The sequence below is a fragment of the Hyalella azteca genome, unplaced genomic scaffold (genome assembly GCF_000764305.2).
Source record: "Hyalella azteca isolate HAZT.00-mixed unplaced genomic scaffold, Hazt_2.0.2 contig3763, whole genome shotgun sequence".
Classification (NCBI taxonomy): Eukaryota; Metazoa; Arthropoda; class Malacostraca; order Amphipoda; family Hyalellidae; genus Hyalella; species Hyalella azteca.
The window spans coordinates 28,174-50,526 of record NW_025934000.1 but is presented as its reverse complement, the minus strand read 5'-3'; the positions used below and the strand labels follow the sequence as shown (position 1 = coordinate 50,526).

At 40.4% G+C, this 22,353-nt stretch overlaps 1 protein-coding gene across 1 annotated transcript; it reads left to right on the top strand.

The window, feature by feature from the left end:
- Positions 1-6: 6 nt before the first annotated feature.
- Positions 7-11,201, top strand: LOC108670700 (actin-related protein 6). The gene is made up of 9 exons (XM_018158190.2): positions 7-377; positions 2,540-2,640; positions 4,129-4,246; positions 5,078-5,270; positions 5,584-5,776; positions 6,226-6,445; positions 7,324-7,469; positions 10,324-10,440; positions 10,840-11,201. Exons 2-9 carry the CDS (start codon positions 2,564-2,566, stop codon positions 10,967-10,969), a joined length of 1,194 nt encoding a protein of 397 aa, XP_018013679.1. The 5' UTR covers positions 7-377; positions 2,540-2,563; the 3' UTR covers positions 10,970-11,201.
- The last annotated feature ends 11,152 nt before the right edge of the window (positions 11,202-22,353 follow it).

The window sequence follows — 22,353 nt, the reverse complement described above, 5'->3', positions numbered from 1 at the left end:
CTTTTTGTACTTCCTTCCATACAACATCCACCGGCTGGTGAGAGGCCTTAGAGATCTACTTTGAAATCAGAGTGGCAATATAGTACAAGGAAACCCAGTTGTGCTCAGGCTGGGAGGTGTGATCTGTTCATACCCGAAGTCTTAAAAGCAATTAAAAAAAAAAAATATATGGTAGTTTACTGTGCCGCAGAGTCAACTAGGCTACCCGCTGAAAACTACTGGCAAGCTGCAACCCGTCACCATCAATCATCATCAAAAACTACCGGTGGCGGTGCTCAACTACTGGATAAAAACTACCGTTGCGCAGAGTCGCTGCGCACCCCTTCCTTGAAGTTGTCGTCAGACGTTGAGTCGTTGACGGTCTACCTCTTCATCTGGTGAGGGAGCATCTGATCATTCTGATGATATATTGTGATGCTGCTGGTGCTGATGCATATAAAAAGCCTCGGTGGAAAATTGGCATTGGCCATGAAGCCCATGATTGGTCATTCCACAGTCAGGGCAGACCGCAGAACTGGCAGAAGCCATCCGCGCGCGAATCGGACAAAAGCGCCTGTGAGGCTGTAAATCTTGCCAATTTCACCCGTTCCTGTAGCCTTTTTTCATTAAAAAAAAACATTTTTAACTGCAATTTTTCAAGATTTGGGTAAAATAGACACAAGTTTGAGCGGTTGGAGTTTTTGTACATGGAAACAGGCAGCTCTGCATGACCAGCATGAGGCCAAAAATTTGGTCCTTTCATTCTCAGAATTTTTAAAATGGATTTGAGTTCACGATTGTGCGTTTGAACTTGAAGACTGCATTTGATTGGAAACAATCTATATTAATGTCTGGTAAAATAATCGCAGCATATGTAAAATATAAGACACCTTAAAATAGTTAAATAGGTAGGTACCTACTTAACTAAATTAAGGGCAGATATCATCTGCAGCAGTGCAGCCGAGGTTGTAGAATGTAGTGTGACGCAAAAACTCATTCATGTGATTAAGACTTGACTTGACTTGACAAGTTAGACGCTTGAGAACTTTCTCAGAGGCCTGTTTGTCTCTCCGAGACTATACTAACTTTTGTAATATTAGCAAAATTTGGGGGTGGCTGGGTTGCAAAAAAAAGTTAGTGTCTAGTTCTGGCATGATGGAGCATAGAGAGTAGGCACTCAGTAGGCAGATGAAGCCAATGTTTATCGAGGCGACTCTTGAGAGTATCCACAGATGGTGCTTTGACAACAATCTCTGGCAAGCTGTTCCAGTTTGTGACAATGCACTGAGCTGAGAGAAAAAGTTACCTCTAATGTTCAGTCTGAAGTGGCTCTTTTGGATTTTTAGAGAATTTCCTCATAGGCCTCTCGCTGTAGCCATCGCAAAACTTGGGCGTGAGACATCATAGTAGCCATGTAGGTATTTATAAACCTCAATCATATCGCCCCTCAGCCGGCGGTGTTCCAAGCATGGTAACTTCAGCCGCTCAGCGTGTTGGGCCTATCTGAGTAGGGCTTATATTTTAGTGATGCCAAGAGTTTTGTTGCTCGCCTCTGGACGTCTTCTATATCACTACATAGAGTCTTGTGTGCTGGTTGCCACACGCAGTGCCCGTACTCAAGAAGTGGGCGTACCAACTACCAAGCTCTTAAACAGTTGAATGTCTTTTCAGTTAGGTGATCAAAAGTTCTGCAAACGATAGGTGATCAAAAGTTCTGCGAATGATGCCGACGACTTTGTTTGCCTTTGCTGAGCACTGAGCGACATGCTTCTTGAAGGATAGCTTATTGTCTATTATCACTCCCAGATCCCTCTCCACTTCACCCACCGCTAATTCCAGTCTCTGGAAGGATTCATTAAGCCATTAAGGTTAAAGGATAATTTCTTATGTCTGAAATTGGGAAGTTATATTGGGAGAAAGTTCATCAATTTTATATTTCATCATAATTTTACAACACTTCTCTTTAACTTCACTTCTTGTTGTTTGTTTGTTTGTTTGTCTGCCTCTGCTACAAATCTTGTAATCAAAATTTAATACACTTCTACTTGTCCTATTGATCTGAAATTTTGCACACATGTGTAAAGTTGGAGACAATGCATGAAACAAATGTCAAAATAAATGATTTAAAAAATTAAGAATTTTTTTTAATATTAAAAAATTGAAAAAATAATGTTGTCAGCTACAAATCTTATAACTGATATTTGACACACTTTTACCTGTCTAATTGATCTGAAATTTTGCACACTTGTATGAAGTCACAGGCAATGCACAAATCAATTAACCAAATAAGTCATTTTGAAAAAAATTTATATATTAAAAAAATTTTATATATTAAAAAAAATGGAAAATTAATTTTTATAAATATTAGAAAATTAAATGAGAAATTCATTGTACATCTGTAAGATTGGAGACACTGGATTCTTTGGAAGTGTTGTCTTTAAAAAGTAATTTTTAAATGTATATTATTAAACTTGCTAGGTAGTAAACTTAGATATCATTTCACTACCTAAACTATAGCATTAAATAAAGCATATTGTATTTGACTTTTGGGTCCTGGCAGTGTGAAAAAACTTCACCAATCATCATGACCTCAAATGTTTTCATCATGGACAATGGGGCCCACACCATCAAAGCAGGCTACTCCAATCAAACAGAACCAAGGTTTGTTTCGTATAGTGGAGTCTTTTGTTGCTATGATCATGATTTGTTTGTAGACTGAATTCTAACTCTTCATAAAATGTATGTAGGGTAAACGCGGTATATTCCAACATCATGGGTAATTCCGACACTTCTCAACTTTTTTCCTTTATATTAAGCTTTGTCTTAGTTCCACGCATTCGTTGATTGTTGAAATAGTGACATCATACTATTGCGCGCCATACTATTGCCAAAACACTAGGTCTGGGCCGTCTGGCAGGAAAATTTTAAGATCCAAAGAGAGACAGTGCACGTCACCCAGTGAGAACATAAAAAATGTGTCAAAGTTGATAGTTGACCTTGCTATACCAAATAGTGATAAACTGTTTGTGTAGAAAGAATATTATGGTTTGAGACTTTTAAATAAGTCTGTGAATATATTAGGAATCCTTTAAGTATACCTGTATATGCTGATTTCAAGTGGTAAATAAATTAATAGACGATTAAGTTAAGCAATGGTTTTAGACACGTAAAAACTTTGGAATTAGACACACACAGCTCGTTCCGAGCTGTGTCCAAAAATTAGAATTTTCTTAATTAAAAGCTTAATAGCTCTTAATTAAAAGCTTAATTAAAATTTTTTAAGTAAGCTCATTCCGAGCTGTGTTGTATTCCGATACAGCTCACACAGGGCGTCGGAATTCCAACACAGGGTGCCGGAATTACAAATGAATAGAGTTTGAAGCACTGCCGGAATTAGTCTCACAATATGCCGAATTTAGTTGCACACAGCGTTGGAATTCAGGGATTTTGTAGGTTTGAATTCTAAAGGCTTTTAAATAAATAATGCAACGTTTTTTGACGTTTCATTGTTGCTGGCGCGTAGTGTGGTATTTTGAGAGTGAGTAAAGCAGTCAGAACTCGAGTTGCGCATACGGTGATATTTTTAAAGCCATTCATTTCTTGCTACGTCCTTAATGTGTTGGAATATACCGTGTTTACCCTAAATACATGCTATCCATGCATTATTTGGATTGTCCATCTCTGGTTGCTACCACTGAATTTATTTTTGGTATGTTGGTTGACTTGAGCATTGATAGAATTTACACATAACTTGCAAGCACATTTTTAAGGTCACTATGTGTGAGCTTTTTGATTTACAGCTTGTTATTGAGCTATTGCTGTACAATTATGCTCTTTGAAATTGAAAAATGATTAAAAATTGACAAAAATTATCTTTAACATCCATACCACAAAAATCTCCAAAATTATGATTTCTCATAGAAACATGACCTTACAAAAGAATATCTTTGTTGTGGCTCCACTCTCCAATGTACTTAACAAGGGTGTCAAACAGAAATTTCTGATTTGCTGCCTTAGGTGACATGTTGCTGACTAGCTGATCTTCTGAATAAATAATAAATTTGCATCGGGGAAAAATATATGCTATCAAAAATGTGGCTTCAACAAAATGTTTGAGGTTTGTCCCATAGTAATTTGATGATTTTACAGAGTGCTGCTGAATGCGGTCATGAAAGCCAAGAGTGAGAGAAGGCGGCCATTCATTGGTGATCAACTGGATGACTGCAGAGATGCATCTGGTCTCTTTTATATCTTGCCTTTTCAAAAGGTAGCTTTCTAATGCATATCATACATAGTATGTAAAATTTTGCTTATTCTATAAAAATATTATGGAACATTAATTTGTGCATAGGTACCGTAAAATGGGGTAACTTAGACCACTTTTTTTATTATAAATGATGCCATTTTTTTACTAGCTAAATTAAACTTGAATTGAAACATGCAAAATACAGGTCTATACTCTAGCTTCACTCACCATAAATTGCTGGCTCCTGCCTCTCATAGTCTTTATGTAATTTCAATTTGACAAAATTTTTCTATGTCAAATAGTTTTTGAGTTGTGGGGGTTTTTGTTAAAAAAAACGAAAAGTGGTCTAAGTTACCCCGCCGGTCTAAGTTACCCCATTTTACGGTATGTATAAGTTGGAAGTTAAATTTAGTTCACAATAAAATTTCATTTTTCCTAATTACAGAATTTTATCATTATTAGGCATAACAAGTATCTGCATCAAAGCTTTGATGTACAAAAATTTTAGTAAGATGAAGATAATACAAGGTATTATGAAAATAAGCATTAATTTCATGGCTTTATTCCTTTTGATCACAACAAAGTTGTGCAAAACCTTTTACATTTTTCTTGTATGAAACATCACAAGTATTGAAGTTCTGATTATAAGTACTCTGATGTATAAGAACTTGGACTGTTTTTGTCCAGAGTTTACTGTTGCTGAGATTTGAATTGTTATCTTGTTGAAAATATATACATCTTATATAATAACTTATTTGAGCATGAATTGGCTTGGTTCTGCAGTTTAGCAAGTGTTACATATACATGCATTTTGGTTTTCACTTCATCATTAAAAATCAATGTTTTTCACAGGGTTACCTTGTCAACTGGGATGTGCAGAAGACCGTGTGGGATTATGTTTTTAGCAAAGAAATCTTCAACGTGAACCATGCAAGCACAACTCTGATTGTCACTGAGCCCTTCTTCAACTTCACCTCCATACAAGAGGCCATGAGCGAGATATTCTTTGAAGAGTATGAGGTGGATGCGCTCCTTAGGATAAACGGTGAGCTTTTTACATAAATTTCATATGAATGCAGTCATCCATGAATTATTTTCCAGTTTCCTGTTCAAAGGATCAAATTGTTTTGGAGTTCAGATTTTTTACTGAACTAGATTACTAGACATTATTTTGAGTTTGTATTGTCAGCAATAAAACCTGCTGCATTCCAAAGTATTACTTGTTACTAAATAATTTATGTACATACAGCCAACGAGATTACATCAGACTTTTCACGCTGTTTAAGTTTTCATGGATTTTTGCCTCAAACAAAGTAGTTTTTAAACATTGGCTACATTTCTGTACTGATATTTTACAGCGGGCGATCTATCAGTTCACAAATACCACCGCGACCGCCCCAAAGAACTCTGCTGTCTGTTGGTCGACTCAGGCTTCAGCTTCACACACATCGCGCCTTACATTCAAGGCAAGAAGCAGAAGGATGCCATCATCAGGATAGAAATGGGTGGAAAGATGCTCACCAATCACCTCAAGGATATTGTTTCTTACAGGTAGGAATTTATAGCAATGGGAAAATATCAGACTTGTGGTTGATATCCCTGGATTACAGACATGGATCTGCAGAGACATTGACTTGTAGGTTGCTAGGAAGGTGCATGCAAAAAAACTTTTAAATGCTATTTATTCACCAATAAGTGCCGTTCGTGTTTCTCATATTTAAATGAAGGAGTTATTTTTGAGACTGTTCTCTTTTAGTCTTTTTGCCTAATAACCTTGCATGCCTTCTAATGGATGTTATTATTGTTAAAATAAACGTTTATTCTTCAGAATAAAATATGTACGTGATGAAAAAAAGTATTACTTCAATTCCATCCTCTGGATCGAAATGGCAGTTATGACATGCCCAGTACATTATTTTGCTAATATCTGTCTTTGACTAATTGACTGAGTGTGAAGCTGTATGTTGGGCCTCTATGACCATACAAACAGTGTCTTGCAGGCAACTTAACGTCATGGACGAGACTTACGTCATCAATCAGGTGAAGGAAGACTCGTGCTTTGTGAGCGCAGATTTCAATGCGGACATGAAGAAGGCGCGCCTCAAACCCCCCGCTAACGACATCCTACGAGACTACGTCTTGCCAGACTTCACCACCATCAAGCGCGGCTACCTCCGCTCCTTAGAAGAATCTAATGGAAAAAGCCCTAATAATGAACAGGTGCTTTCTTTAAATTCATTTGATGAAAAAGGAATTGTAATCGATAATACTTTTTTGTCAGGGCTTTAAACTTAATCTAAAGTTTAACTTCCATTGTACTTTTATTGTGCGTAATTATCATTGATATGACGGGCCTAACATAAGGTGCCCTCATTGCCTAAGGTTAATACCCGATTTTATATGTTGTGATACTTCATTGAATTACGATAATCATGGGTGCCTGTGAAGTCGCTAATCGATATCAGGCCTATCATTTAAGGAATTGTGGTTATCGTGTCTTAACAGGACGACTAATTCCTTAGATCATGAAATGTTTCACCTATCAAGACGACTTTTACCTTATTAGCTGCCGAACGTAAATTAATTTCTTTTCATATGCCCTCCCCACACTGAAGGAAAGAATTGGATGCTAAAAAAATTGAACTTCGTGGCTGTTATTGCCATCCCGGTCAAAGGAAATTTGTTTAGATAGGTGCTAATTCTGATGAAGCGGGAAAATAATGATGTCTGAAACATGAGAAGTGGCGTGTTTGCCCAACTCTACAAATCAGAAAATAATGATGTTATATTTTTTCCCGTATAGTTTCTTAAGTTATATACCAAAAGCTGAAATCTATCTAGATCCGGTCTTGGATCGCTTTCCCTGTGTAGTATTTATTTTGATCCATGGAGGATTGTGCGTTAGTTATTTGCCTAATGGTTGTTCTAAACTCAGCTACTGGATATGCAATGTTGGATGAACGTGAACGAAAGTTTTAGTTAACATTAGGTGATGAGATCTTCAAATCTTGCTACAGCTTTCAATTTTAATATTAAGGAACTCCTTTTTCGTTAGCTTGTATTCATGCTTATAACCTTGAATGTTTCGTGAATTGCAGCTGATCCGCCTGAATAACGAGCGTTTCGCGGTGCCGGAGCTGCTATTCCGGCCTTCAGATATCGGCGTGCCACAGCAAGGCGTGGCGGAGGCCGTGGTGCAGGCCATCTCCTCGTGTCCTGAGGAGACCAGACCTCACCTCTACAGGTCTGTTCCGTCGACGTGTGATCGAATATTTCTTCCACTCCTTGACCAAACTTGATTGTTTGCTGTTTTACTGTGAAGCCGATATGAACTTTGCGTTATTAAACTCGACATTATAAGTGCTAAATCTTTTGAGATCACTCTTGTTCCGCTTGTCTTTTTTCTGTCCGGTTCAATCAGGCGCCCCATTTTATTGAAAAAATGCATCTGAATCTAAGCCTCTTTTGTCAGCTCGTTCATTTCGAGCCTGAGTGCGCTGCTTGACAAGATGCTTGAGACTTGAGGTACATTCTCAGCTAGTTTCTGTCTTTCTGAGCACGCGTTTCCATGGCCATCATAGAAACTTCGCTCATACCTTCACGATGATCCAAGTCGGGGTCAAAATCTTTACAGTACAGACTACTTAGGACATTGCCAGCTTTACATGCAGAAATAGAACCAGGTACATTGCCTACCAACACGTCAAAAGGTAAATTGGGAATACATCCTGCATCAATGTCACCCTTAAAATAAGCACGTTGCAATGACACAGGAACTTTCCTGGCCATGACAGTATGACCATCGGCAAATTTTACACGTACGGACGGATTAGTGAACTTCGCAACATTTGCCACAGCTTCCCTTACCAAAACACATGTAGCACCCGCATCTCTCAAAACCTTCACCTTCTTCCCGTTACATTCACCCTCCACAACCGGTAAGTTCAATTGCCTAACTTTGCGAGTAAACGACACAGCGACAGTTTCATCTATGGGCAATACATTTGAAAGTGGAGTACTTGGTTCAACGTTCGTTAATATTGGCATATGCATATCGAGAACGTTTTTTTTCAGGACCCATTTTCGCTATATGGCCTAATTTTGGACAATTGAAACACGTGATTTGGGAACGGGACGACTCATTTGACCCAGTACCCTTATACTAGCGTATCTGTCCACATCGGCAAACGTACACACTTAATTCTTATTTTCTCCTGGATAAAATCGAGCTATGTGGCATGACTGATTACATTTATAGCAAGTTCTATTCTCAATTGATTTGACATCTGCCTCCTTAGTCTTAAATTTGAAATCTATTTTTTCCGAACATCAACACCACCATGAATTGCCTGGAAATTGTCTGCTAAATGAACTACATCATTCAAACTAAGCTCAAAGAAGTTTTTCTCCTTCAGATATTCAGCGAGAGACTTGCCCACAGATCGTAACAATTGGTCTTTAATAATCATTTCAGTTAAGACAAGACAAGCTGAGCAATGCTTTCGGTGGACTGTTTGGCAAATCTGAATTTCTTTTGATAATCGTACACAGTTAATCCAAAGTTACTTATAATGAGTCTTTTAATTTCTTCATATGGAAGTTCAGATGAAATGGTATCGAGCAAACTGCTAACTTTAGAATTTACAAAGCCATTCACCAACGCGGATACAGCTACTGACGGAGACCAACTATTGGCATCTCTAACCTTCTCAAAGTTACGTAATTAAACAGCCACATCGTCACCATCATGATAGGTCGTCAATTTAATGTTAGCTCTACTGGAAGATTGTCCAACGGAATTACCAGTATCACGTGCACGAATTCATTCACGCTCCAAGTCCAATCTACTCAGTTTCATCTCTTTCTCTACTTCTAATTTTCGCAAATCGTACTTCTCCTTCTCACTAATGTGTTCACGCTCAAGTTCTCTTTTACTGCGCTCACATCTTTGCTTAACATACTCGCGCAGTTCAACATCTTTGTAACCTAACTTGATACCATTGGCAACGAAATCACTTTCCAACATTTATGACAAAGAATAACACAGAAGAAATCTCAAGAAACACCACTAAACAATAAATTTACAGATAATAGTATCTTACCCTTCTATGTTTACAACATTAGCACAATGCTGGCCTCCAATGTAATGAAGTCTTGTACTTTATCGAGTTCGTGACGCGGGTGCATCAAATATCAGCCACCAAAACTAATTTATTGAACGAGAACAATGATGAAACAATATTTCTAGAAAGATTGAAATGACCAGAGATTTAAGCGCCCAGTCCAACAGATCACAATGGATGACAGAGGTCGTTGCACGTCCCTGGTCCAGGGAGCTCGCGAGATCCTTCCAAGCAACTTGGAATACACGGTCCCGGAGGCAACTCACTCTCATGACCCGCAACCCTATGTTGGAATAAATATTTTCATACTGACTGAGATTACTGACTTTAAGATTATAAGTATTATCACTTTTCAAGCAATGAACATGAAACAGAAATAGCTAATTTATTGTTAGGATACATTTGGTCTAATATAACCAGCTCACCAATAAAAGCAGTGTAAGTTGACTCAAAGCACAGCAAGAGAGTGGCGCAATAGGTCAACTAGGCCTAGAAATGGGTTGCTCACGATAGGACAGCCTCGTAACGACTCTCTTAACGCACGGTATGGTCTCTTGTAAGAACGATTTCCTTTCGGTGCCTTCTAATATGTAACTAACAACCTTACAGCCTTATACCACTAATTTAACTCATTTATTACCACCCGTATCAAGATAAATGCTTCTAGACAGAGGGTGTCTTGTTTATCCCTCACGAACTTAGTCAACGAATCCCTCTCCTCAGGTTCAGGTAAAACTAAAAATGTAATCAGTCTGGAGGTGCATAAACGTGCCTCCGAACAGTTTTATTACCAATGAAGTTTGAAATTCATATTTCCAAGTATGCATGACTGACTAGTTTGGATGATGCCGCATTATTGTTACCTGTTCATTGGTCTCGTTTTGCTCTTCAATCTTTCTTTAGGCTTTATGAGTGACTATTTTCGGCGATAGGTCTGAGTCAGGATATCTTTTTAAAGATCCTCTATTTTTTCAGGAATATCTTCCTGACAGGTGGTAACTGCAACATACCAGGCTTCTGTGAGCGCGTTTACAGTGAAGTGAGAAGTGCCGCACCTGCCGAATACCAAGTCAACGTTTCTCTCGCCAAAGGGTGAGTGTCCAACTTGAAGAGTATTCACCTGTCTTTGCTTATGTCTCCATCTGAGGATCCAGTAGAGCTTTTTCTCGCTGGTTTCTGCGCGCTTGTTATGTAAAAATATTTTACTTTCTAGCAAGTGTCGAATTATTGTTCTATTTGAGAAATTTTGCGTAGTGTATCTACTTCTGAAACGATAAATAATCTAGGATTCTCGTCTCGATGGTTTTTATTTTGTGGTGCCGGTAAACATTGCGTTAGCTTCAAGTTGGCTTTTTAAATAGGTAGACATTCGCAAGTTACAGGCAACTTTTCAACCTCTGTTCGTATTTAAAAACTCTTTTATTCAGCAACATTGTTGAACAGTCGTAAAACTAACGGCCACCAAAACCATGCATCGATTGTTTGTGTCAGGCCAACGCAGTACGCATGGCACGGAGGAGCTGCCGTCAGCCAATCCGCTCAGTTTCCCGAGCAGCTCGTCACCAGGGACGACTGGGAGGAGAGTGGCTTCTCGGCCTGTTCTGCCAAGTTCAGCGTCTGAATTGACGTTGCTGTTGCGCTGTTGAATTGTGGCTGTTATTCCGATGGCGTGAATCTTTTCGTAATGATGGTCTGAAATATTACCCTAACTTTGATGTCCAAGTGGCCGAGATCCATTATCGACGATTTAATTAAGTTAAGCATTTACTACAATCATTCATAGACACGATGTCTCAAATGTAATAGCGATAGTAATTTTCTATTTTAAACCTATAAAAACCTAAGGAATCTCAGTTTGGTTTCTTTTCCACTAATCATAGTCGTGTGGTTTCCAAATGGTCATGATCAACAGGGTTGAGTAGCGGCTACGATGCGCGCAGATGGCTGTGACCTGTGAAAATTCTGATCAAAATTATCGCAGTTATCGGGTATGGTATAGTTATGCAATATGTTTGCAGCATTTTTTTCAACGCTAGCTTTATAAAATTATTATATTTGGGATCCTGGATGTATTTTCAGTTTTGACGTTTCCATGTGTTGATCGTTCAATTATTTCATCCTAATTTTCAAATATGAATATTGATACATGTGTTATTACTCAATTGTTGTAATGGAATTGGGGTGCGTGGTGACCTCCGGTCACGACCTTTAAATCGGTCGTACATGCTGCATAAAAGCTCTTTTACCAGCGTCCAAAAATTAAGAGTTCACACTCCTATGTTAACAAAAAGTTCAAATATGACGTGTTCACAGCAATCCTAAGAAAAAAAGCTTTTCGCTATGCAACATCCTAAAGAAACAACGTACTTGAAACAATTCGGCTGTGTCACATTTGTCTTCCCACCCTTCCCTCTCCACTCCTCAAGACCCCACTCTTATCATCCTCCTCTCCCTCGATCATCCTCTACACGTTTTCCAAATATCTCTTCACACTCTCAAACATAGCCGCAGTTGCTCCCTCATACAGACCCGTAATTATTGCCATCCACTCTTCGCTTGTTCTCTCATACCCCACTTCGTTAATCTCACTTCTCTCATTTAGAATCACCTCCATCGTAGACTGACGCTGTTCCATACGCTCCACATTCCATCAATAAGTGCTCCACAGTTTCCTTCTCATCCCCATCACACATAAAACATTTATCTTCCCTCCTCTCATTCCACCTGTATGCGTCCATTCACACCTAGCGCCCTTGCCCTAACACAAAACAGAAGGTCCCCACCTCTACTACCATCATACCTACATTCATATTTTGGCATCGCTTTCATCTGATACAGTCTTAGAGTGTCTTTCCCTCCATTCCTTGCTTCCACACGTTCAGTCCATAGTTTTGCTCTCGCTTATTTATTTCTCTTTTCCACTCTTTTTCATCCCAGTCTATCCCAATTGCACCCCGTAGTCCCGTACTGTCACCACCTATTCGTCCTTTGGCCCAGCGGGCCTTTGGCGCTCCCATGCTTCATGCATACCACACTTACGCACCACTGCCCGGCATCTACGTGCCCATTTACTCACCTTCATGTTCCACATATACATCTTTCGTGCCCAACGTTCATCGTCCATTCGCTCCAGTATCACTGTATACCTCAAAACTGCTCTCATCTCATATACATCCCATGTCCCTCTCAGGGCCTCTACCGCAGTCCACTTGGGGGCTCCTAGTGCCATGCTCGCCACTCTAATTTATACCAATTCCAATTTATCTAGCTGACCATCATGTTACACAAATAGTTCGTTCTCTCCATCAATTTCATATTAAATACATTAATCCTTAGGCTTCTAAAAACACGAGTTCTTAGCATCTTGACTGCTAACTATCAAGCGAAATTTGGATCATAACTTCACTAGCGGCTACAAAACCGTTTAATGAGGGAACATCGATGCTTTCTTTCTTGCATTATGATTACGATAGAACTGCTGTAAGCGATTTGGGTGAAGCTTTTGAAGTTGCTACTAATGCAAAAATTCCACTAACAAAAATCTTCAAAACATTCCAATTTGATAAAAAAAATATTTGGAAAAGACTTTATTTTGGTTTTTCAATACCCAGTCGAAACCTATCAGAGTATGGCTGAAACTTCAGGCATTGTATGTTTGCTGTTGCTCAAGCTTTCTCTTCTTGAAGTTAGTTGCTAAATAATGGTTTTCTCGTGATCGATTATATTTCTGGCTGTATTGAACTTGTAACTAATTTTTGGCGAATAATTTATAAATATGAAAAAATAGGAGTGATTGTAGCACTTTGAGTTTTATTCTCCTTGTAATTTGCCATAGAATCTTTCTATAGGCATGTGCCTACAAATATAATAAACAAAAAAGTTCTCTATCGCATCGCTTGCGCGTGTTTTAACACATCTTGTTCAGTTGTATATCATAATTTTTGTACGCAACGTAGCTTGAAAATTATACGAAATTATTTCTTATTTTATTTCAAATTTGCTTTCGGTAGATGAAATTACATTTTAAAATGAGACTTACAATTGAATTGTGACTCGTTTTAAAATGTTTATGCGCTGTCATTCCTCCTTTGCGGATTCACTAAAATGTACAACTTGAAAATAGTATTTTAGGGCTGTCGGTTTTCGCAGAACAAACACAATAGAGAGGGCAGTCTGACTCTGACTGTGGCCGAGTTAACATAGCTCTTAGCCTCCTGGTAAAGCGTAAATACTATTTCTGTGGTTTAGATAAGCCAAAGCCTAATCAGAACGGCTTTCAAGCTCCAGGATCTCCTGGAAGCTTAGAAAGTAATGCAGAAAATCTAGGTAACTGAATCTCAAATGGAACACTTTGTAAACACAGCCTCACAGGTGAAGGTGATGACTGGGCTGAAGATCAAATTTGTGAACTTATGTGAAGAAGTGAATTCTGAAAGACCCAAGAGGAAAGCAACAGAAGATATGACCCCTGATACAGAAAAGAACCCATCAATCAAACAATGAAAGTGATCTAGTGAGAAAAATAGGTATACCATAACCATATTCTGTTCAGAAGAACAAATTGATTAACATTGAGACTAAGAGAACCAATATGGCAATAGTAATAACAACGGAGACAATCAATTGCCAGAAAAAATTGATAAAGACAATCCACAATGCATGGAACTGCAGAAGACAGAAATGACAATAGCGTTGTCCTGATCCGGCCTGTGGATGCTGCTTTTCGCAAGATGCTGACCTCTCCAGCCAAGCTCTGCTCTGCCCTTGCCACCCCACCATATTCCACTTGCAATATCAAGGATGTAAGACTGTAAGAATAAACTTGAGGAAGAACCTGAATCCTGATTTGCTGATTGCCATTAAGATGGAGAATCCCAAAGATTCTGCCAATTACAACACTAGGCCTATGGCCTTGGAATGTCCAATGCTAATTCCACTGTGCAGAGAGTGGATGAATATTGCAAGATCTTTGGCGATGCTTCAGTAGCAAAATTTACACCTTCAGAAGATCTTGCCGACACACTTAGATTGAAATTATTGCATTTATTATATTTGTCAGTCTTTGGTCAACTATTTAGAAAAAAAGTGAGGTTTCCAGAAATTCCAGTATGTTGGAATAGTTGGATGGATCAGGATGCAGTGAAGCTTGTCCGGAAATCAGTTGCGATAAGTTCCTGCCAAAAAAATGTAAACATCTAGTTTATGATTACATAGTTGCGGTCACATTAGAGCGGTCAGACTGCATTATCATATGTTCAGTTGACACTTGCTGTACAATCGGACTGTTTTTAGGGTAAAATTAGTTATTTGGGGTAACACATGCATGCAACCTTGTAGATATGTTCGTGGCATGTAAATAGTTTTTCATTACTCAGCGTAAATGGCTTTTCATTAAAAATTACCCGGCGATGCTTAGGGCTTAAAAACCCATATATTGGCGACGCTGCATCCTCCCTCTGCGCCCTGGAATGCTATGAGCTATCGACCCAATCAAGCAAGATATCTGTATGGAGTCATCTCTCCAGTGGAAATTTATGCGGATATGGAAACACAAAAACTCTAAAAAGCATGTTTGAAAGTTGAGGGACCAGCAGAAGTGGTCCGTATAGAAAGACTACAATGGCAGCAAGAATGCATCAGACTCCCATCAACATCTCTATGCATGGTCTTTGCTGAGGAAGCTCTACCATCCCATATTAAGTTTTGCCCTATCAGGTATCAAGCCCTTTCATATGTATTTCCACCATTCCAGTGCTTTCGCTGTCAGAAACCTGGGCATTAAGCTCAGGGATGCCGTGGACCTGAACGTTGCCTGGTATGTGCTGGACCTCTCCATGTAAGTGGCTGCACAAGTAGTGAGATCAAGTGTGCAAACTGTGGTCAGGCTCACAAAGCAAACTCAAAGAACTGCCCTAGGCTGTCCTCCCAAAGTAACTTGAGACAACCTATGGGCACCACACTGCAGCCTCCCCTTCAAAATCAAGTAGACCAAGGAGCTAGTTTTGCAAGCCCCTCAGCTTGGAGAAGAGAGGCAGTGGTGTCAGCTGCTGAATCTCAGGTGACAACTGGCACCTGGATTGCCTCAGTTTGCACACCTGAACCGAGATGGCACAACAGCTGAAGAACATCAAAGCCAAGGGAGGCCTGGCACTCATCTGCAGTCCTCTGCTGCAGCTGGAGCTCCAAAATGTCACTGTAGATGTGGCCCTGGGGATGCACTACTGAGTGGGCACTGGGCAGGCTGCCCCTACTGCACAGTTCCTTAACAAGTTAGGTGGTGTCCTCCACGATTTGCTCTCAATCAACCTTTCACTTGAATCTGAAAGTAAACAAAAATCTGTAATAGCTGATGCAAGAGGTAAGTACTTTGACATACCTGAGGAAGTTTTGACATGGGCCATACCAACATGCACCCAAGCACAACCAGAAGATAATGACAGAGATTTCTTCCCTTCTGACCTCTCCAAGTGTGGAGGCTGTGTGCTCTGAAGATGATCTGGCAGTTGCCCTTGGAGTCCAAAACTTTGAACTAATACAGTCAACAGACTCATCTGACATGGACTTAACAGCTCCCTGCAATGGTTCCCAGAAAAACAAGTTGTTGGCACCACCAAGGATCAGTGTAAAGAAGAAAGAAGCAGGCTGGAAGAAGAACCCAAGAGGAGGCATGTTTGGATTGCCTACAACAGCATGGGCTTCTAGCAGATCATCACAAAGTCGACAGCGTATAACCAAAAGCAAGTAACTCATGGCACCAATCATCCCACAATTTTCCATCATAGTGCTGAACTGCATTAGCTTATACACCCACCTGGCTGAAGTCAAACTGTTACTAAACCCGCAGAAACCCAGTGTTTTATGTCTCACCAAAACTTAGGCAACTGACAAGTACTTGCCTAACTTCCTGGGATACTCCTCTTATTGGTGCAACAGAGATGGTAGAGGCGGAGGCCTTTGCATGCTGGTACGCAGTTCTTTGTGCTTTCAGCGCCGCATGCTGCTTCCCTACCCAGCTGGTATCCTGGAGGTGCAGGCTATCAGTCTCACCCTTAGCAATACCACAGCCCTATCCATCTTGAATATGTACAGCCCAAATGGTTCCGTTACTTATCAGGCGCTGAGTTCTTACACCCAGCAGCTTCTGTCACCATATATGGTGGTTGGAGATTTCAATGCTCACTCTCCTATCCTGTCTTCCCAAACAAATTAGTCAGATGCTACTGGACGCGCTGTAGCGGTTCCCGGTAAGCCCGCACAAATATGCGAGACTGTAACTCTTGAGACCTTGGTCATGGAACAAATACTGAATGTGGTCAGAAGGAGTCACATTCAGGAAGGCATGAAACATGGAAAACACTAAACAATTTACTACTAACAAAACACAAAATACAAAATGGCAGATACAACAATAAATGAATGTTACCTAGTCTAACTGAAACACTAGCGGTGGTGACAGTTCAGCCCACTTGGTGGTCTGGGTAAAGTACTCTAATGAGTGGACCACTGAGGCCTCTCAGCGTTGTAGTTTCGAGTAACTACAAAATAATAGTAAAGTCAAAATGGAAATAGTTATTAACAGCTTCTACTGCCAGATAATAATAATGTCTTACTCAAACATTAGCCAAGGCCAACTATGGTTTTTACAACCATAAATCAAGTATTAAGTATTCCTAGTGGTAGTAGTAATCAAGTAGTAATCATAAATCAAGTAGTAACCATCACAGGCTTCAGGTACAAGCCAAGGAGTGATAGTTGGCAAGGCAGAACTTGACCACTGGTGGAGGGATGGAGATCAATGCTGAGTGGCTTCCAGATCAAGTCACACACACTTACATACCACACCCAGGCACACTACACTCACTCCACACTGCACTCAGCACCATCACTCTTACCTTATGGCAGGAAGAATACCCAGAGGGTTGTAGCCATCTTACTATTTGCTGGGCTGTTGGGAGAGCTAATGATTATCTAGGGCCTAGAGCACACTTTGAAAGCAAATGGTATGTGGCTAGCAAATAGAAACAAATAGGTGCCAAGCACAGGAATGCATAAGTGGACTAGGTCACACAATACCTAAATGTTGAACATCAATAGAAGTACAGCAAGAAAAAAGCAAATGGTTATCCAGTCCAAGAATTAAATCTGCAAATCCTAATTTTGCACTTCTGGTAGATTAGCTAGTCAGACTAAAGTTTCAACTACTCTTGACACAACCTGATTCCCTCACTGATGTATGGGGCATTCATTAGTGGATTATGAAAGACAACAGGTCCTACTAAGTTGCACAAGTCATTAAATAGACTCCTATACTCCCAGTCACACTAGCATACTAATCGGTAATTATACTACTAGAAACAACTAGAAAATTGGTCTAAGTCACATATGTCTGGAATAACTCTGGATTCATAGTATCTAGGAAAAGCACCAGGCTCATCAACTTCAAGTTGGTATCTAAATCAAATTTTGGTTCATAGGTGGAATCTCTTATCTTCTTTCTTGATGGCCAGGAGTTGGTCGAGTGATCATCAGTTCTCATCAGGAAGACTGTAGCTCCACACCAACCACTCCTAAATATCAAATAAATGCGTTCATAAGGACTAGCCTTCCAGAAATATTGACATCAAGAGGAAGTTTAAAACTGTTTTGTCAAACACACTAAGTCATGAATGCATGGAAGGGGTTGCAGAAAGTAAGTTATTCAAGGGTAGACACAACATGGTTCAAGTAAGCAAAATGAAAATTGTGCAATAAAAGGAAAGCATTAACATGAGAACCAGTGAAAACCATCCATTCTTTATAATCAGGCATGAATGACTGGAAAACGTATGTTAAGAGCTCAGCAAAGACAAATATAAGCATGGCAACATTTTAATGAGATGCAATGCACTGTACTCACCAAAATGGAGCATCAGGATGGGATTAACCAACCAGAGGTGTAGATCAATCATGCATTAAGGCGGCTTAAACGGGCTTTTTGAAGGTCAGAAAAGAATCAGGTGCAACCAGTGAATTTTCAATCCAGCAATCAGGGGTGCAGCTTAACCAAAAGTGCATAACATATGGACTTGCAAGAATCTCGTCTCATTAACTTTTACTCTGCTTAAATATTACACCAAGGGGAACAAGATACAAGATTAATTAGATGCACATGACACTCAAAAGGTAATGAAATAAAACATGAAATACATTAAGGTACAATTGTAAATGAATGATTCTACTACAGCAGTGGTTCCCAAAGTGGGCGATATTGCCCCCCTAGGGGCGGTGGAAAGATTTTGGGGGGCGATAAGGAAGAAGAGGTCGGTAGGGGGGCGATATGGGGGGCGGCATGGGGGGCGGCTGTCCAAAGTCAATGTCAGAAGTTCGAACGTTTGTTAGACGATTTGTACACAACACGTGCAGCACATGACTCCCAGCGATGTTTTTTTTCTGTTTTTTTAACCTAGCTCTCCTGGGTTTACGTCTCGGACAAATTAACGGCCGGACTCGAGGCCGGTCTCACGGCCAATTTCCAAATTCAATGATCAAGGAATATCTCTCAAACTAATGAACTTAACTCGATGAAACTTAGTACACTTATTCATTAGGACCTAACGGTAATGTTTTGCTCGTGAAAATTGTTTGAATTTTGCCATCGTTCGTTTTTGCCATAGTTATATGCCAATACGGGCCGAAATTCACAGTGATCAAGTAATTTCTTCCAAACTACTGAGCAGATTCGAACGAAATTTTGAATTTAGAGTCCTAACTAAAAATTTTTCGATTGTGCCTTCGTTCGCGAGTTTTTTTCATTTCACCTTCATTCGTGATTTAAACAGCAATTCGTGCTTAAATTCGCAGTAATCAAGAATTTTTTTCCAAACTACTGAACAGATTATTATTAACTCCAAATGAAAGCAAAATGGAAAAATTGTCACGAGCTAAACATCACTGTTGAGAGGTTATGTGTTTTTATACAAAGTTTCGTTGAAATCTGTTCTGTATTTTAGAAGAAATTTCTTGATCGCCGCGAATTTAAGCGACAAATTACCCGGCGATACGGGCCGAATATAAGGAAGTGTGAAATCAAGAATGACGGTGAAATGAAAAAAACTCGCAAACGAAGGTAAAATCGAAAAAAATTATAATCTAAAAAATCACCGCTTGGTAGTTAGGAATGTATATTCAAAATTTCGTTCAAATCTGTTCAATAGTTTGAAGAAATTCTTTGATCAATGCGAATTTTGGCCTGTTTCGCAATATACGAACAACTCACGAATGAAGGTGAAATTTAAAAAAAATTACTAGCTAAACATCACCGTTAGGTTTTGATGAATGTGTGTTCCAAGTTTCATAGAGCTGCGTTCATTTGTTTGGGAGATATTTTCTTGATAATTGAATTTGGAGATTGGTCGTGAGACCGGCCACGAGTCCGGCCCTAAATTTGCCCGCGACGTCCTTGGCTTCTAGTGCTGAAACAGTTAAAACAGCTGAAAAACATATTGGTTCACTAAATGGGGTTCTATTTGTGAAATACACATTTGTGTTTAACCTTCATCTTTTAAAATTTCAGCGTACTAAATTTCAAGAGAGTGGCGTATGTCTGTGGGGGGTGCTAGAAATTCACTAGGGGACCAAAGGGGGTGCCAGCCTGAAAAAGTTTGGGAACCACTGTACTACAGACTATAGCTAATGTTCTGCGGCCCTCTTCAACATGCACATGACACTCGAAAGATAATGAAATAGAACATGAAATACATTAAGGTACAATTGTGAATGAATGATTCTACTATATATTATAGCTAATGTTCTGCGGCCCTCTTCAGCGCTCTAGAAGAACTATTACTGTCTGAACCTCTAACCCTAATCAACCCTGTGGACTTCCACACTTACATAGATTGTCGCACTGGAGGCCCGGGCTGCCTGGATCTGGTGTTGGTCACCTCAGATGTGTCACCTGGTTTCAGTCTCAGATGCTTGCCAGATGTGGGAAGTGACCACTTCCCAATATTGGCAACCTCTGGACTTCATTGCTGTGCCTTGACTCGGTCCCAGTGCCAAGGTGGAAGATAACCTCAAATGAATTGCAACAAATCCCAACTTGTATCCTTCCCTCAAATCTAACAACACCTGCATCTGTGGATGACCAGCTGGCGGACCTTACCACGAGGATAATTGATGCTGCCTCTCAAGTCATTGCCTCTACCACCAGTGCACTGCCAATATGGCCTACTTTCTCATGGTGGAGTGAGGCCTGCCATACAACTGTGCTTGCCTGTCGGAGGGCACTGGAAATTGTAACCCGTCGTCCTACTGTTCAGAATCTCATCAATTGGCGCAAACTCCGACTGCTCCGAGCCTGCCACCCACAACCTGAGTACCCCCTATCTGTGAATGGCCAACTGATCACAAATACACTTGATCAAGCTAACCTGCTATGCCAAACAATAAGTGCCGGCTCTCATGTAAACCGCACACATACCCCCTCAGTCATTGCAAACCTTTCACCGGGTGATGAAAACCCTGTTGCTCACTACAACAGAGACTTCAATATGGCAGAGATCCACTGTGCGGTGCAGAGGCTAAGACAGACCTCCCCTGGTGCTGATCGTGTTCATAATGCATTTTTAAAGTCATTCAGTGATGAGCAACTTTTGGAACTCTTACTAGTATTTAACCAGAGCTATGCTACTGGTGTTGTCCCATCTGCATGGAAGGAGGGAGTAGTCTTGCCAATTCTGAAACCCGGAAAAGACCCTTCACAACCAACTTCATATAGGCCAATCACGCTCCTCTCCTGTATAGGCAAGCTATTTGAGTGGATGGTGGCTGCTCAGTTGGAGTACGTGTTGGAATCCCAATCCCTACTTTCCAGCTCACAGTGTGGATTCAGGCATTGAATGAGCGCCATGGATGTATTACTGAGACTGGAACAACTGATATTCTCTGCCCAGGTTGCTTCTGAGGTCTGCCTTGTAGTCTTTGACTTACTGTCTGCCTTTGACAAGGTCTGTATCAACTCCCTCATCTTCAAGCTAAGAAGAGCAGGTATCAAAGGCAACATGGTGATATGGTTGCAGGAATATCTAAGATCACGGAGCATAAGGGTCCGGGTGAGGGGAGTGCTGTCGGATCCACAGGTGCTGGAAGCTGGTGTACCCCAGGGAGCTGTACTAAGCCCACTGCTATGTAATGTGTTACTCATGGACATTCCACTGCAAGATAGCATCCAAACCCTCATTTATGCTGATGATATCACAGTAGCATGCCACGCAGGAACCATGCAGGCAGCAAAACTGAAAATGACAAATTATTTAAATATTCTTAGAGATTATTTCAAGTGCTGGGGCTTGGTGGTTAACCCAAATAAAACCATTTTTCAATATTACTCCAGCAAATGCAAACAAATCCCAGTCATGCGTTACAACTACAGAGATCATCAACTACAACACACAGCACGAAGTTCTTGGAATGATCTTTGATGCGCCCCGCTTATGTTGGGGACCACATATCACCACAGATGTGATATCATCTGCAGAATGGACCTCCTTAAACATATGGCATCCCCAAACTGGGGCTCATCAAGGAGTTTCCTCAGGACATTTTACTGTGCCTACATTTGAGCAAAGCTTGACTATGGATCAACCTTGTATCATACTGCCTCAAACACAATGCTTGCCAAGTTGGATACCCTGCAAAACGCCTGCTTGCGCCTAATTTTGAGCGCACAATGAACAACACCCATTGTCTCTCTCCAAGCTGAAGCGCATATACTAGCCCTGTCTCTCCGCCATCAGACACTTGGGACTCAGCTGGCACTTAACCTGACCTACAGACCAGCGGGTGACTAAAGTGCCTCAATAATGATGCTCCCCTCTGCAGGGACTCACTCCGCACTTAACTCAGCTGCTACCAACCTCCGTTCATTTGTTATTTGTCAACACATGCCGGTGCCTGCTGTTGACCCAGTACCCCCTTGGGAACCAATTGCTGACTACATCCGGGACAGCATGGAACCAACATTGG

Coding starts and splice junctions, on each gene's coding strand:
- LOC108670700 (XM_018158190.2), top strand. CDS start 2,564: ATGACCTCAAATGTTTTCATCATGGACAATGGGGCCCACACCATCAAA. Junction 5,777..6,225: donor AAGGATATTGTTTCTTACAG/GTAGGAATTTAT, acceptor AGTGTCTTGCAG/GCAACTTAACGTCATGGACG. Junction 10,441..10,839: donor AACGTTTCTCTCGCCAAAGG/GTGAGTGTCCAA, acceptor TGTTTGTGTCAG/GCCAACGCAGTACGCATGGC.